General features: G+C 45.7%; 1 protein-coding gene across 2 annotated transcripts; it reads left to right on the top strand.

The window, feature by feature from the left end:
• Positions 1-4,325: 4,325 nt before the first annotated feature.
• On the top strand, positions 4,326-14,999 carry ZNF548 (zinc finger protein 548). Of its 2 annotated transcripts, XM_017885430.1 has the most exons (5): positions 4,326-4,761; positions 7,397-7,535; positions 8,410-8,445; positions 11,638-11,764; positions 13,016-14,999. In XM_017885430.1, exons 3-5 carry the CDS (start codon positions 8,422-8,424, stop codon positions 14,473-14,475), a joined length of 1,611 nt encoding a protein of 536 aa, XP_017740919.1. In that variant the 5' UTR covers positions 4,326-4,761; positions 7,397-7,535; positions 8,410-8,421; the 3' UTR covers positions 14,476-14,999. The 2 variants fall into 2 exon arrangements, with proteins under 2 accessions (XP_017740919.1, XP_017740918.1); XM_017885429.1 differs by lacking the exon at positions 7,397-7,535 and having other exon boundaries at positions 4,328-4,761.
• The last annotated feature ends 2,102 nt before the right edge of the window (positions 15,000-17,101 follow it).

Below are 17,101 nucleotides of genomic sequence, written 5' to 3'. Positions count from 1 at the left end.
GGTCTCGAACTACTGGCCTCAAGTGATTCACCCACCTCGGCCTCCCAAAGTTCTGAAATTATAGGCTTGAGCCACTACGCCCAGTCTGAGATCTATTTACTTTTGTCTACATTATTTTACTTTCATTTTGAAATGATCTTTACATAACCCCTAAACCAGAGAAAATCCCCCCCCCTTTTTTTTTTTTTTGAGAGAAGTCTCACTCTTGTCTCCCAGGCTTGACTGCAAAGATGGCTTGATCTAGGCTCACTGTAACCTCTGCCTCCGGGTTCAAACAATTCTCCTGCCTCTGCCTCCCAAGCAACTGGGATTAAGGCACCTACTACCACGCCCGACTAAGTTTTGTGTTTTTTTTTTTTTCAGTAGAGACGGGGGTTTCACCAAGGTGGCCAGGCTCATCTCAAACTCCTGACCTCAGGTGATCTGCCTGCCTCTGCCTCCCAAAGTGCTGGTATTACAGGCGTGAGCCACTGCGCCCGGCCCAGAATTACTTTTCTTTAGCAAAACCACATCTTCATTTTTTAAATATAAGCTTCTTCACCAAAAACACATAGTAAACATCATGGCGCTGGGCTGCACAATACTTTGATAGAGCACGTTGATGTAAAGACATTTTTCTAAGTGTTTAGAACATGCCTTTTATATCTAAACATGTAAGAAATGAGTAGGCTCCTGTAAACAACTGCCACCAGCTGCCTCTGACACTGCAGCTCTTGCTTGTGACGGCCATTATGCACACCAAGGTCAAGTTCTTTCCCAGGACAAAGTAATCTCTGATACCCCCAGAACCAATGATATCAGGTAATGCACTACAAAAGAAGGCAGAATTTTAGACCTGAGAGGAATCTGTCCTCTTAAAACTCTTGAAAGATATTTCCTCATCTGGTTAGTGTAGATAATAAGTTGGCTTCCTGAGCTGGTCAGTGCAGTAGTGGGCTAGAGTTCTGTTTTATATTTGGCTTGGCCATTGTTGATTTCTATAGTCAATTTCTTACATGTAAACAAGGAAGATATCTATAATATTGAGATTTCTTGTTTTCTTAACTGGTCTTAGGTTGAAAACTGATTTAATTTTCATTCTCCTCCCCGCTCCCCGTACCATCCCATTCCTCTGCCTCTGCCAGATCTTCAGCTGGATAGCATTTTGGTTTTGTTTGTTTTTTAACCTGGAGGATGTCCCCAAATATCAAAACCTAAACTTCTGATTCTTAGAAGTCCTCCCTTCGATGAGTTGCTAGTTTTATTTCTGAACATGAACTTACCAAAACATCCCCCAGCAATCCCCTTGTTTCAGACATAGCTCTCTATGCTTCCCATTCCATGGCAGCAACTAAGCTGAACTCATCCAAAGCAAAAAAGCAATCCCTTTTTGCTTAAGTGACACAGGGATCCCCAGATGAACAAGTAGCTGTATCACCCTCCAATTAAATGGAAATAATATTTACTTCTGGTGGAACCTCTCCTTCCTTGGAACAAAGGGCCCCCAACCAGCAGAATTTACAGTTAAGAAGAAGTGGCCAGGTGCTGTGGCTCATGCCTCTAATCCCAGCACTTTGGGAGGCCGAGGCAGGCAGATCACAAGGTCAGGAGTTCAAGACCAGCCTGGCCAACATGGGGAAACCCTATCTCTACTAAAGATACAAAAAATTAGTTGGGCGTGGTGGTGCATGCCTGTAATCCCAGCTACTCAGGAGGCTGAGACAGGAGAATCGCTTTACCCCGGGAAGTGGAGGTTGCAGTGAGCTGAGATCACGCCATTGCACTCCAGCCTGGTCAACAGGACTATATATATATTAGCCGGGCGTGGTGGCAGGCGCCTATAATCTCAGCTACTCAGGAGGCTGAGGCAGGAGAATCGCTTGAACCCGGGAGGCGGAGGTTGGAGTGAGCTGAGATCATGCCATTGCACTCCAGCCTGGGTGACAGAGCAAGATTCTGTCTCAAGAAAAAAAAGAAAAAAGTAAAAGAAGAAGAAGGGTAGCAGAAATTCTGTGAATGAGTTATTAAGTTCAAAAATGAGGATGCTCAATATAATCCATAGGTTCAGAAAAAAATTACGATGAAAAGAATTGTCAAATTTTGTAACTGATACTTGACCTGGTTAAATTTGAATTATTTCTAATTCCCTATGCAGTGAGATAAAAGATAAATATTGTATGTGACATATTCATCATAAAATTATTTGTTGTTTATCCGAAATACATTCTAAATTAGGGGTTCCCAACCCTGGGGCCACAGATGAGTACTATGGCCTGTTAGGAACGGGGCCATATAGCAGGAGGTGAGTGGCAGACGAGTGAGCATTGCTGCCTGATCTCCGCCTCCTGTCAGATCGGCCGCAGCATTAGATTCTCATAGGAGTGCAAACCCTATTGTGAACTGCACATGAGAGGGAACTAGGTTGTATGCTCCTTATGAGAATCTAATGCCTCTGAAACCATCTGCCCCCACACCCCTCTCCCTTATCCGTGGAAAAATTGTCTTCCACGAAAAGTTTGGGGACCACAGTTCTAATGACACAACTCTTTCCCTGATTATTTTATTTTATTTATTTATTTTTTTTTTTTTGAGACGGCGTCTCACTCTGTCGCCCAGGCTGGAGTGCAGTGGTGGGATCTCAGCTCACTGCAAGCTCCGCCTCCCGGGTTTACGCCATTCTCCTGCCTCAGCCTCCCGAGTAGCTGGGACTACAGGCACCAGCCACCTCGCCCGGCTAGCTTTTGTATTTTTTAGTAGAGACGGGGTTTCACCGTGTTAGCCAGGATGGTCTCGAACTCCTGACCTCGTGATCCGCCCGTCTCGGCCTCCCAAAGTGCTGGGATTACAGGCTTGAGCCACCGCGCCCAGCCATCCCTGATAATTTGCCTCTACTTAACAATGCCTTGTTTTATAGAATTTGCTCACAGAATTCCTGCAGTTACAGTCTTGATGCCATTTATGTTGTGACAAACCTTCATCATTCGTCATATTCAACTCATTTCATTCCTTTATCTATTGGACGTTCATTAATGAGAAACACACTCAACAGTAGCATTCTGAGCCTAAAGACTCATGATGATAAACAGTGTAGAAAACATTACAAACTCTATTATAATTATCTTACCATCTCCATCTGAATTTAACAAAAAAGTGATTTTGTCTCTTTCTTTGGAACTAGCTGACATTAGGGGCCTGAGCCACCACACCCGGCCAGGTCATATTCTTAAACTGTGTCCAGGTCTTAATTCATAATTAGCAATGACACAGGTCACTGCCATCAATGTTACAGTTGCCCTGGAAATAAGAGGCACTGCACACCACACAGGCCACAGGAAACCTTGTTACATACAGAGACCAGAAAGCAGAAAGAGAAAAGAGAGTAACTGGAACTATGTCTTTATAACTAAAGTGGCAGAGAATGATGTAGAGATATCATCAACGGGCAGGAAGGAAAAACACATTTTAGTGTTTGTGGTTGGGTTTTTTTTTTGTTTTGTTTTTTGTTTTTTTTTTTGAGACGGAGTCTCGCTCTGTCTCCCGGGCTGGGGTGCCGTGGCCAGCTCTCGGGTTCCTGGAAGCTCCGGCTCCCGGGTTTACGCCATTCTCCTGCCTCAGCCTCCCGAGTAGCTGGGACTACAGGCGCCCGCCACCTCACCCAGCTAGTTTTTTGTATTTTTTTTTTAGTAGAGACGGGCTTTCACCGGGTTAGCCAGGATGGTCTCGATCTCCTGACCTCGTGATCCGCCCGTCTCGGCCTCCCAAAGTGCTGGGATTACAGGCTTGAGCCACCGCGCCCGGCCTGGATTGTGATTCTTAAAATAAATGGAAGATGTGTATCAGATATGAAGTAGTAAGTATTATTAGAATAAAAGCGTTGTACCCTTCATAGGAACACAATCGCTGACTCTACAGTTAGGTAAGATGTCTTCTCTTTGATCCAGAGGCATAGCTTCACCCTTTCAACCTACTTCAGTGCCTCCTGCCATCCTTCCTACAAATTCCAGTCCATAGCCCAAACTGTGTAGTCTGTCTTTCTTCTTCTGGACCAAACATATTGAGGCTTACTAAACAGACTCCAAAGCGTAACTGTATCTGTATTTGAAAAGCTATAGTATGGCTGACAGGCATGAGTAGAGACAGAGTGCCTTTATGGTATGGGGTGTCTCTTTGGACGTGTAGTCATTGGGAATTAGCTGTGCTTAATAGAGTCTTAAATAATAAGTTGCTAACATTTCTGTAAATATTCTACACTACACTACAAAAAAAATACCGTGTGTTGCCTTTAAGAGCAAGCCAAGCCCCCTCCTGTCTTTGGAGTCGGGGACTCCGTTTCCCAGCTCCCCTGACAGTGCCACTGGGCCTTTACCTGCCATATAAGGACTGATCAACGCTCTAAGACAAGTCCGGAAGCGGTGTCGAAACTTCATAACCCAGAAGACACTGCAGCTCTCGGCGGCACGACTTACCCAATAAAGGTTTAGAAGGTGACAGTTGCGTGCGTGCGTGCGCACCGTCGGGGGCGGGACTTCCGTCGTCCTCCTGGTGGTGGTCGTTCTGGTTCTCTCTGGTGTTTCACTAGGTCCGGCCTATGGCGCTCTGTGACGTCACCGAAGTGACGGAGCGGAAAAGCGCGAGAAGCGGCTTGGTTCCCACCGCGGAGAGGCGGGAGTGAGTCAACTGACAGGCGCTGGGGACAGTGGTGTCCTTGTCTTGCCTTTGTCGCCCCCGCCCCGCTCTTCCCTGACTGGGCTGGCGGAGGCCTTGCTGATGAACCCGACTGAGGTGGGTGCCCCGTCGCAGGCTCCCCCGCCTCCCAGTGCTGAAGCCCCTAGAAGGGGCCCTGCCGGTCAGGCCCCTTGTCCCGAAGAGAGGGGCGTTCCTGTGTGGGGTCCCCGTATCAGCCGGTTTGATGCAGCCTCAGAGCTCCCTTCGGGGACCCCAGGTTCAGGGCATGGAGGCGCTGCCGAGTGGGCTGTGTGGGGGCGCCCGGGGTGTGTGTGGTTTCTGCGGGAAAGAGCGTTTTGTGAATTCTCGCTGGGAATGGCAGCCTAAGCAGCCAGTAACCATGGAAGGTTGTCGAGGGACGGACAGTTGGAGGGGGCAGGTCCAGAGTTCGAAGTTTCAAGTTAGGAAAACCAGGCTAGGAATGGACACAGGGAGACCGGCGAAAAGGCCCTGAGGCCACTGCAATAGACCCAGGAGAACTGTGGTTGGGGCTGGACCAGTGACAGGAGAGGGAGATGTGATGAGATTTTTCATAGGCCTGAAGGATAGGGCCGGTAGGTTTTCCTGGTGCTTCAGTTATGTCTGAACAAAGGCAGTGAAGAGCCGTTTCAAGTGTTTTGTTTTGTTTTCTGTTTAAACGTTGGAAAGAATGGAGTTGGGGAAGTCAGTATAAAGAGCAGATTTCCGGGAGAAGATCACAGGTTGGGTTTTGGACATGGCGGTTCTCACATGTCTCAAGATGGATATGTCACACAGGCAGGTGGACATAAAGGTGTGGAGTCTGAGGAAGGGGATTGGGTTGGCCATACCAGAGGGATGGAGGGCGTGGACTGGGCCGGAGCATGGTCTGAGGATCAGATTGAGTAGGGAGGTCTCTGGGGTTTTCGTTTGTTTGCTTGCATAAGTTTAAGGAGTCAAGTGGAGTTTTGTTATATGGATATATTGCATAGTGGTGAAGTCTGGGCTTTTAATGTATCCATCGCCTGAATAATGTACATTGTATCCATTAAGTAATTTCTCATCACCCATTTTCGTCTCATCTTTCTACCTGTTTGGAGTCTCCAGTTCCTGTCGTTCCCCTCTGTGTCCATGTGTACACATTATTCAGCTTCCACTTATAAGTGAGAACATTTGGTATTTGACTCTACCCCCTCCCCGCCCCCGGGCAGAGTCTCGCTCTGTAGCCCAGGCTGGAGTGCAGTGGCGCCATCTCGGCTCACTGCAAGCTCCGCCTCCCAGGTTCACGCCATTCTTCTGGCTCAGCCTCCTAAGTAGCTGGGACTACAGGCACCCGCCACCACGCCCGGCTAATTTTTTGTATTTTTAGTAGAGGCGGGGTTTCACCATGTTAGCCAGGATGGTCTCGATCTCCTGACCTCATGATCTGCCCGCCTCTACCTCCCAAAGTGCTGGGATTACAGGTGTGAGCCACCGCGCCCGACCGGTATTTGACCCTCTGTTTTTGAGTTGTTTCATTTAATAATGGCCTCCAGTGCCATCCACGTTGCTGTAAAAGACAGTTTCATTCGTGTGTGTGTGTGGCCCAGTGGTATTACCTTGTGTATATATATGCCCCATTTTCTTTACCCAGTCATACTTTGATGGACAGTTACGTTATTTTCCTATCTTTGCTATTGTGAATAGTGCTGTGATAAAAATACATGTATGTTTTTTTATATAATGATTTCTTTTCCTTTGGGTAGATGCCCAGTAGTGGGATTGGTGGATTTAATGGTAGTTGTATTTTCAGTTATTTGAAAAATCTTCATACTGTTTTCCATTGAGGTTGTACTTATTTACATTCTCACCAACAGTATATAAGCGTTTTCTTTTCTCCATATCCTGGGCACCATCGGTTATTGTTTGACGTTTTAATGATAGCCATTCTTACTGGTGTAAGGAGATACTGTGGTTTTAATTTGAATTTGTCTGATGATTAATGATGTTGAGCATTTTTTTATATGTCTGTTTGCCATTTATATGTCTTTTTTTTTGAAAAATGTCTATTAATGTCCTATGCTTACTGTTGAGATTTTTTGTTGTTGTTTTGTTTGTTGTTGAGTTCTTTGTAAATTCTGGATACCCTGTCAGATGCATAGTTTGCAAATATTTCATCCCATTTTTCAGGTTGTGCATTCACTTGGTTGATTAGTCTTTTTGCTATGCAGAAGCTATTTAGTTTAATTAGGTCCTATCTGTCTACTTTTCTTTATGTTGTTTGTGCTTTTGAAGTCTTATTCATGAATTTTTTGCTTAGACCATGTCCAGAAGGGGTTTCCCTGGGTTTTCTTTTCATATTTTTAGTTTCAGATCCTACATTTAAATCTTTAATTCATCTTGAGTTGATTTTTGTATATGGCGAGAGAAATTGGTCCAGATTCATTCTTCATCTGGCAATCCAGTTTTCCCAGCACCTTTTATTGAAAAGTGTATCCTTTCCCTAGTGTACGTATTTGTTGCCTTTCTCAAAGATCAGTTGGCTGTAGATAAGTGGCTTTATTTCTAGGAACTTTATTCTCTTCCACTGATCTATGTGTCTTATTTCTGCAGTCAAATGCTTTACCATTGAGCTATACTCCCTATGTGTCTATTTCTATACCATTATCATGCTATTTTGGTTACTACCAACTTGTAGTATAATTTGAAGTCAGATGGACTTAATTTGAGGGAAATCTTGGGGTTGTCATTTCAGGTGGGCTCTGTGGTGAGAGAGCAGAGGGCTGAGACTTGGGGGCCAGACCATTGGTGGCTCCACAGACTTCATACTCTGTCCAGAAAGGCACAGACCTGGGATTCGGGATTATATCTGTAAAAAGGGAGGCCTGGACTGGGTAAGCAGATAGCCTGGGATGGAGGCTGAGGTGTGAGGTGGTTTCGATTCTACATCTGCAGGCTTGGTTGACCCTCAGGGCCACTCTCTGTTGAACAAGATAAATGTTATTGAGGCTGGTGGAGTAGCTGAGTTCCACACCAGAGCACTGCTTTTTCCCTTTCTCTACATGTAAGGGCAAGAGGCGATCATCTGCTGCTCCAGCCAAGGTCTCCTGGCAAGCTCACTTTAGAAGATTCTGCAGCGGGTAGACCTGGTTGCAGAAAGGACCAGTACCTGACCTGCCTTCTCTTCCCCTCTCTATAACTCATTAACTTAATAATGTATGAAACACATACTGATTTAAACCCTAATTAGACAATATCTTTCTAAGTGTGTGCAAACAGGTAGGCAGTTAATAGTCAAATTATTAAGTTAAATTTCCAAAAGTGGTTCATAATTGGTTTGATGTTAATTTATCTCATTTGCTTTCCATGGAAAAATTTAATATCACATCCTCTAAAATCTTAAGCTAAAAACATACATGACAATTTCAAAACCCCACAATTTCATTTGTATTGAACACATGTACAAAAGCATTAATTCATGGACCCTAGCAGCTGATATATGGTATATGCTACTGATGTTTGATACTAACATGACCCCTGTGAGGGGGCAGCTATTCTTACAATCTATTTACAGATGGGGACACTGAAGCTCAGGTGGGTTCAGTTCTTTTCCATGGTCACAGAGCTGCAGCACTGAGGCCTGAGGAACTTTATGCAATGAATTGAGATCAGTTTGCTCCCAGGCAGAGCAGAAGAGGTGGTGGTCCATCTCAGCCTGTAGGATCCTTCCATGGCTGTCCGTTTCTCATGGCCTTTCTCTTCCCTCAGGGCCCCCTAGTGATGGCAGAACCGGACCCTACACAGGTGAGTAGAGTGCTTCCTACCATCCACCCACTCCGGTTATCTCCCAGATGGTTTTGGCAGGTGCCAGAACCTCTTTTCCTGTCTTTCTCTTATGTCTGAAGAGTGGATGCTTTCACCAGTTTCCGTATTATAAGTTGGGTGCTGGGTTACATGGACTGGTCCCCGTTTTTGAGAATTGATCTGATAAGATATGTTAGGGCCTCCTGGGCACAGGATTCAGAATGTTTCAATGTTTGGAGGAGAGACTGAGCTGGATTGTTGGGCAACTGCAAGTATCTGTTACATCTGGTAGGAATAGGGAGCAGAGTGGGAGGTGGCTAGAGACACACAAACATCAGGCCTGGAATGACAGCCTAGGTCCTGGGTCTCTAATCTAAGGGAAGTGGGAGATGGGGAAGATTTAAAGCAAAAGAGGTAGTGATAGGACCCTAGTTTAAGGGACTTCCTTGGGCTTCTGAGTGGAGGACAGACTGGAGGTGAGGGTAATGGCAGGGAGATCTGAGAGGATGCTCCTGCAGAAGTCTAGGTAGATGTTGGTGGTGGCTTGTCAAGAGTGGTCATAGCTTCAGTTTTAACTAGAGCTGCCCACAATTTATGATGTAGAGAGTGAGGGAGCTAGGGAGGTGGGATGGAAGGGGAATCAGGAGTGGCCCCGTGGTTTTTGTTTTGGAAGCATAGATACTCCATCAGCTAAAATGGGAGAAGTCAGCAGTAGAGGGAATTTTCAGAGTGAGTATGAGGAGTCAGTGTTTGTTCAGGCCACAGATGTCTCAGAGACTCCTGGTGGAGGAGTTCAGGTTGGAGACGTCCACACCACGGTGGCTGTCGTATGGACCAGGATGAAGCCGTGGATTCAGTTTAGGTGACAGCATCTCTAGGTTATGGTGGCAGTGCTATTTGATGATAGAGAATTGGAATGGGGCATGAGAACTGGGTCTTTTACAGGGTACCTGTGCGGTGAGGGGGAATCACTAGATAAATGAGGGAATGGAGTGTTTGTGGGGATGAGTGTATGTGAGATGGTGGAGTATAGGAGTAAGAAAGGCTTCTGAAGGAGAGTGGACATGATGGGGTTGCTGAGGCGGTTAATACAGTGAGGTTGGAGAGTTGCTAAGCATCAGTTGGGATGAGGTGAGGATGGGAGTTGTATTAGTCCGTTTCCTTACTGCTATAAAGAACTACCTGAGACTGGGTAATTTATGAAGAAAAGAGGTTTAATTGACTCACAGCTCTTCAGGCTTAACAGGAAGCATAACAGGGAGGCCTCAGGAAACTTACAATCCTGGCGGAAGGTGAGGGGAAGCACGGCACATCTTCCCATGGTGGGGCAGGAGAGACGGAGAGAATGAAGGGGGGGAGACACACACTTTTAAACGACCAGACCTCGTGAGAACTTACTGTCATGAGGAAGGCAAGGGGAAATCCGCCCTTGTGATCCAGTCACCTCCCACCAGGTCCCTCCCCTGACATGTGGGGATCACAATTCGACATGAGATTTGGGTGGGGACACAGAGCCAAACCATATCAGGAGTGGAAATGTGGAGGTCAGTGCAGCTGGGCTTGGAATGAGGTTTTGGTGGGGAGTGATTTTCCTGGGTATGAGCCAGAGTGTGCCATGAGGCAGGACACAGCTGAGAGTATGTGAAGTCCTCACATGGTTTGTTTGAGCAGCTGACAGTGAAGTGAGAATCAGGGCGATGTAGGGAACCTTCAAAGCAGGACTTTGGGCTGCCCCCGGTGCTAGGGGACTTTGGTGTCCTGGGGCAGGACTGGGAGTGAACTGGATGCTAAGCGTATTTGCCATGCACCACCTGGTTTCCGTGTGCAGAGTGGCCTGTTAGGAGGTGAAGGAAATGCCTGTGGTGTGGGCTGGGAGGTGTCTGTGGAACTGACAGGAGTGGAGGTGTGAGAGATGGGATTGGAGTGCTGACCAAAGACTGATGTTTAGGCAGGAGGAGTGTGAATGGAGGCCCCAGGCCCTGGCCCTGGTAGCTCAAGGGAGGAGGATGAGTCTGAGTTTGGTTGTCTTGGGAGGCAAGATCTGGGTGACTCCGTGGACACTGGCTGGCGGGAGAGGATGGACCCCCCCATGGGAGGCCCACATCCTAGATGGTGCTTTTCTTGTCCTTCATGTGTTTTCTTTGTGTGCTGGGCACGGTGGCCCATGGAAATGGGGAGAGAAAAGTCACTCGTGCCACCTGGATGTTGTTTCTCTTCCACACTGGGAGGGTGTGGAGGAGATTGAGCAAGGAATGGAGGTATAGGGGAGAGGGATGAGATCCTGGAGAGAGAAATGTAGCAGTCATTTCACCCATAGGGTTTTAATTTATGGATGTGAGTGAGTGATGCCAGGGACAGGCCAATGACACTGAAAGAAGATATTTATTCCTTACGTTTCCCTAAGGAGGGTGCACACCACATAACACAGGGCCACATGGTGAAGCACCAGATTTGGTCAGGAGAAAAATTGCCATGAGGAGAGTTTAGTTTAGTCCACAGATGCTCTTGGGGTTTCAAAGGGAAACAAGGCAGGGCTGGGTGTCAGGATAGTTTGGCTAGTTTTAGTAATTCCAGGACACCTGGGCTATTGGGACTGTCCCTAGTTGAGCAGTACCTGTNAAAGGGCTGAGATTATAGGCATGATCCACTGTGCCTGGCCCCCATGGAGCTTTCATTTATGGATGTGAGTGAGTGATGCCAGGGACAGGCCAATGACACTGAAAGAAGATATTTATTCCTTACGTTTCCCTAAGGAGGGTGCACACCACATAACACAGGGCCACATGGTGAAGCACCAGATTTGGTCAGGAGAAAAATTGCCATGAGGAGAGTTTAGTTTAGTCCACAGATGCTCTTGGGGTTTCAAAGGGAAGCAAGGCAGGGCTGGGTGTCAGGATAGTTTGGCTAGTTTTAGTAATTCCAGGACACCTGGGCTATTGGGACTGTCCCTAGTTGAGCAGTACCTGTCCCTGGGTTGACTTAGAACATGGGAAATATTGGCTGGTTTGAGAAAGTTAGAGATGGAGGTGGTTCGGAATATGTGCCCAGGATGGTAGGGGAGGTGGAAACACATTTGGCTGTTAGTTTGGCCCTGTGTTTAATGGGTGATAAATATAAGTAGAAAATAGAGAACGTAAGTAAATACAGCTTGAAAAGAAGCTACTCATGTCTTCATCTTTCCCAATTTGGCAGGGCCGTGTGGTCTTTGAGGACGTGGCCATATATTTCTCCCAGGAGGAGTGGGGTCACCTTGATGAGGCTCAGAGGTTGCTGTACCGCGATGTGATGCTGGAGAATTTGGCCCTGTTGTCCTCACTAGGTAATGCCCTCACTCTTGCCCAGTGTCCTGGTTTGGGCTGTGTTACCCTTTTTACCCAAAGGTGGTGCTGCGTTTCCCACAGTGAGACCGTGGGTGCTGCTGCTTTCCCTGTTTCTTGGCATTATGCTGTGGGAGGCAAGGCTGGGCTGTGTGTTCTAGACCCCCTTTTTCCAAGCGTCCCCATCCCTGCTGCTCTGAAGCTTACAAGAAAGGGCTCAGGAACCCAAAATGTTGAATTTTGCATAGAGACCCCACCAGCCTTGTCTGTCCCTGATCAGGTTACTCTGTCCAAACACATGAGACCTATGTTCTGTTGTCCCCTTTCTCTCGCTGTTATTTCTTGGTGCCTTCCTGTGCTTGGAATTTCAGGCACCGCCCTGGTCACTAATTTTGGGGACTACTGAGTTAATTGTGCAGGACAGAGGACTCTTGTGTGAAGTTCTTAGGATTGTAGAATGTGGGATGCCATGGGCTCGATCTCTCTGGGCATGTGCTGTTTACTCTTTTTCTCTTTCTTTCTGTTAGAGAGGGCCCTAGGCACCTGAGAGGGTGGCTAGTACTTCAACAATGGCATTAGAGGCTCAGGGAAGTGGTCCTGGTGCCTGGGAGTTGGGAAAAGGGTTGACGTCACAGCTGGGGTCAGATCACCCTGGGAACCTGTCCTGTGCTCACCATTGTTTGCTGTCAGGGCCACTGGCGACAAATTTCTACCTTTTCTTCCCCATTATCATTTCTAGTATGATTGCTGGCCCCTGCACCTCCAATGCCCCACAGTCTGTACTTCTGGGGCCACCACCCCTCACCCATTCTTTTCCACTGCTCCCTTTGAATGCCTGCCAGCGCATGACCTGTATTTAAGGTCGCGTGAAGTCTGCATGTATTCCTGAACACCAGCTCCTCTGTCACAGTCTGATCTCTCTGGGTTTGGAGAGAACCTTCTACACACTGCTTTCCAGTCTCCAGCAACCATGGCCTGTTGATGGCTGTGTGCAGAGGAGTTAGTTGGAGATCCTGCCTTCTCTCTCTGTACCATGTCCCTCCTTTGTATGCTTACCATCATCAAGGCTCTCCCATTATGGGCCCTCGCCAGGCCCAGTCCTGCATAGTGGACCCTCCTCTCACTGGCCTTAATGTCTATGATGTCCCCAGTCCCACGGCCTTATTTGTGTGTGTGCCTGACACACATTTGTGATGGAGCTGCCTTCTCCACCAGAGTCAGCATGCACTTCACCCGCATTTCTGTTCTGACAGGTTGTTGGCATGGAGCTGAGGATGAAGAGGCACCTTCACAGCAAGGTTTTTCTGTAGGAGTGCCAGAGGTTACAACTTCAAAGTCCTGTCTGTCCACCCAGAAGGTCCACCCTAGTGAGACATGTGGCCCACCCTTGAAAGACATTCTGTGCCTGGTTGAGCACAGTGGAATTCATCCTGAACAAGACATATATATTTGTGAAGCAGAGCTTTTTCAGCACCCAAAGCAGCAAATTGGAGAGAATCTTTCCAGAGGGGAGGATTGGGTACCTTCATTTGGGAAGAACCACAGAGTTCACATGGCAGAAGAGGTCTTCACGTGCATGGAGGGCTGGAAGGACTTACCAGCCACCTCATGCCTTCTCCAGCACCAGGGCCCTCAAAGTGAGTGGAAGCCATACAGGGGCACAGAGGACAGAGAAGCCTTTCATTCTGGACAAAATGATTACAAATGTAGTGAATGTGGGAAAACCTTCACCTGCAGCTATTCCCTTGTTGAGCACCAGAAAATCCACACAGGAGAAAGGTCTTATGAATGTACCAAATGTGGGAAATTCTTTAAGTACAGTGCCAATTTCATGAAACATCAGACAGTTCACACTAGCGAAAGGACTTATGAGTGCAGAGAATGTGGAAAATCCTTTATGTACAACTACCGACTCATGAGACATAAGCGAGTTCACACTGGAGAAAGGCCTTATGAGTGCAGCACATGCGGGAAATTCTTTCGGTACAGCTCCACATTTGTTAGACATCAGAGAGTTCACACTGGAGAAAGGCCATATGAGTGCAGGGAATGTGGGAAATTCTTTATGGACAGCTCCACACTCATTAAACATCAGAGAGTTCACACCGGAGAAAGACCTTATAAGTGCAATGACTGTGGGAAGTTTTTTAGGTATATCTCTACACTCATTAGACATCAGAGAATTCACACTGGAGAAAGGCCTTATGAGTGCAGTGTATGTGGGGAATTGTTTAGGTACAACTCCAGCCTCGTTAAACATTGGAGAAATCACACTGGAGAAAGGCCTTACAAATGCAGTGAATGTGGGAAATCATTTAGGTACCACTGCAGACTCATTAGACACCAAAGAGTCCACACGGGAGAAAGGCCTTATGAGTGCAGCGAATGCGGGAAATTCTTTCGTTACAACTCCAACCTCATTAAACATTGGAGAAATCACACTGGAGAAAGGCCTTATGAGTGCAGAGAGTGTGGGAAAGCCTTTAGCCACAAACATATCCTTGTCGAGCACCAGAAAATCCACAGTGGAGAAAGACCTTATGAGTGCAGCGAATGCCAGAAGGCCTTTATTAGAAAGTCTCACCTGGTTCATCACCAGAAAATCCACAGTGAAGAGAGGCTTGTGTGCTCCATGAATGTGGGGAATTCTTTAGCTAAAACTCCAACCTCATTAAACATCAGAGATTTCACAATGGAGAAAGTTTACCATTGACTATTGTAATTGGGTAGTAATGTGATATAAATTCCACATTTTTATGCAACTAATCTCCAGAACATTTTTCCTCTTGCAAAAAAAATAAAATGCTGGACCCATTAACAACAACTCATTCCCCTTCCCTACTTCCCCAGAAATGTCTCAACTATATTTCTATACTCTATGTCTATGAATTTGATATCTATCGGTACCTCATATAAGTGGATTCATACAGTATTTATCTTTTGAGACTGGCTTATTTCACTTAGGATAAGGTCTTCACGGTTCACCCATGTTGTATAATGTGTCAGAATATCCTTCCTTTTTTAGGTGAAAAAATATTCTGTGCTATTTATATACTACATTTATTTATCCAGTCATCTGTTAATGGATGCTTGGGTTACTTCCACCTTTTGCCTATTGAAATAATGCTGCTATGAAGATGAGTATACAATTGTCTATTCAAGATTCTACTTTCAATTCTTGTTGAGTATATACTCAGAAATGGTAGTGCTGGATCATATAGGATTTCTATTTTTTTTTTTTTTTTTTTTTGAGACGGAGTCTTGCTCTGTCACCCAGGCTGGAGTGCAGTGGTGTGATCTCGGCTCACTGCCAGGTCCGCCTCCTAGGTTCACGCCATTCTCCTGCCTCAGCCTCCTGAGTAGCTGGGACTACAGGTGCCTGCCACCACGCCTGGCTAATTTTTTTTGTATTTTTAGTAGAGATGGGGTTTCACCATGTTAGCCAGGATGGTCACGATCTCCTGACCTTGTGATCCACCTGCCTTGGCCTCCCAAATTGCTGGGATTACAAGCGTGAACCACCGCGCCTGGCCAGGATTTCTATTTTTAATATTTTTGAGAAAATTTTTTCCGTAGTACCTGTGCCATTGTACATTCCTACCAGCAGTGCACAAGGATTGCAATCTATATATATCCTCACCAACATTGTTCATTTTCTATTTCTGTTTTTTGGGTTTTTTTGTTGTGCCTTTTGTTTTGGATAGCAGCTATCCTGTTGGGTGTGAGGTGGAATCTCATAGTGTCTTTCATTTTATTTTGTGTCTTTTGTTTTATTTTGTGAATGATTAATGATGTTGAGGATCTTTTCATGTGCTTGTTAGGCATTTGTGTATCTTTAAAATATTCAAGTCTTTTTTTCCATTTTTAATGGGACTATTTGCTTTTTGTTGAGTTGTAGAAATTCTTTATGCATTCTGGATATTAACTCCGTACCAAATATATGCTTTTGACATATTACCTCCCAGTCCATAGGTTGCTCTTTTGCTCTGTTGATTGTGTCCTTTGATGAAATTTTAAATTTTGATGTACTGTTGACTCTCTCTGTCTCTGGGTTCTGTATTCATGGATCGAAGCAACCATGGATCAAAAGTATTTGGAGCATCCATGGATTGCACTGATCATTAATCAGAAATATTTGGAAAACGGGTAGTTGGATCTGTACTAAACACGAACAGACATTTTTTCTTGTCATTATTCCCCAAACCATATATTATAAATATTTACATAGCATTTACATTGTATTAGATATTATAAATAACCTAGTGATTATATAGGAAGATGTGTGTAGGTTATATGCCAACATTATGCCTGTTTATGTGAGGGACCTCTTGAGCATCAGATGATTTTGGTATCCACAAGGGGTCCTGGAATCAGTCCCCCACGGACACCAAGGGATGACTGTAGTCCAGTTTATCTATTTTTACCTGTTACCTGGGCTTTTGATGTTATATATATATATATATAAATTAGTATCAAATCCAATGCCAAGCATTTTCCCTATGTTTTAATCTAAGAATTTTATATTTGTAGGTCTTACACTTAGGTCTTTTTTTTTTTCTTTTGGAGACAGAGTCTTGTTCTGTCACCAGGCTGGAGTGCAGTAGTGGAATCTCAGCTCACTGCAACCTCCACCTCCTGGGTTCAAGCCATCACCCCACCTAAGCCTCCCTAGTAGCTTGGATTACAAGTGTACGCCACCACACCTGGCTAATTTTTGTATTTTTAGTAGAGATGGGGTTTCGCCATGTTGGCCAAGCTGTTCCTAAACTTCTGGCCTTAAGTGATCCCCCCACCTTGGCCTCCCAAATTGCTGGGATTATAGGCAGGAGCAGTAATGCACTATGCCTGGCTACATTGAGATCTTTAATCCACTTGAGGTTCATTTTTGCATATGGTTTAAGGCAAAAGTCCACTTCATGTGGCTATCCAGTTTTCCAAGCACCATTTGTTGAAAAGAGCATCTTTCCTCTGTTGAGTAGTCTTGGCACACTTGTCAAAGTCATTTGTCCGTATGTGCCATGGTTTATATGTGGATTCTCTATTGTGTTGGTCATATGTCTGTCTTTATGTCAGTACCACACATTTTAGGTATGTGTGGGAGACTCCGTTTTGAGGACAAGGCTAGTGGGCTTTCACACTCCAGACTGCTGTATTCCAGCCCAAATTATTCAAATTAGCCAATCCCTGGGGAACATGGAAAACATAGCTAATGCAATCCCCTTGCCTTCCCTGAGTTGTCCCCTGCAGCCTCCGGTTGCTGTTACTCTGTCTCAGATGCATCCCTCTGTGGGACCTTACCCAAGTTCTCTCATTCTTCGCTATAGGTAATAAATAGTTCT

Source organism: Rhinopithecus bieti, unplaced genomic scaffold (assembly GCF_001698545.2).
Source record: "Rhinopithecus bieti isolate Rb0 unplaced genomic scaffold, ASM169854v2 scaffold_15006, whole genome shotgun sequence".
NCBI lineage: Eukaryota > Metazoa > Chordata > Mammalia > Primates > Cercopithecidae > Rhinopithecus > Rhinopithecus bieti.
The sequence above is the reverse complement of the archived record's forward strand: the minus strand, read 5'-3'. Positions and strand labels throughout refer to the sequence as shown.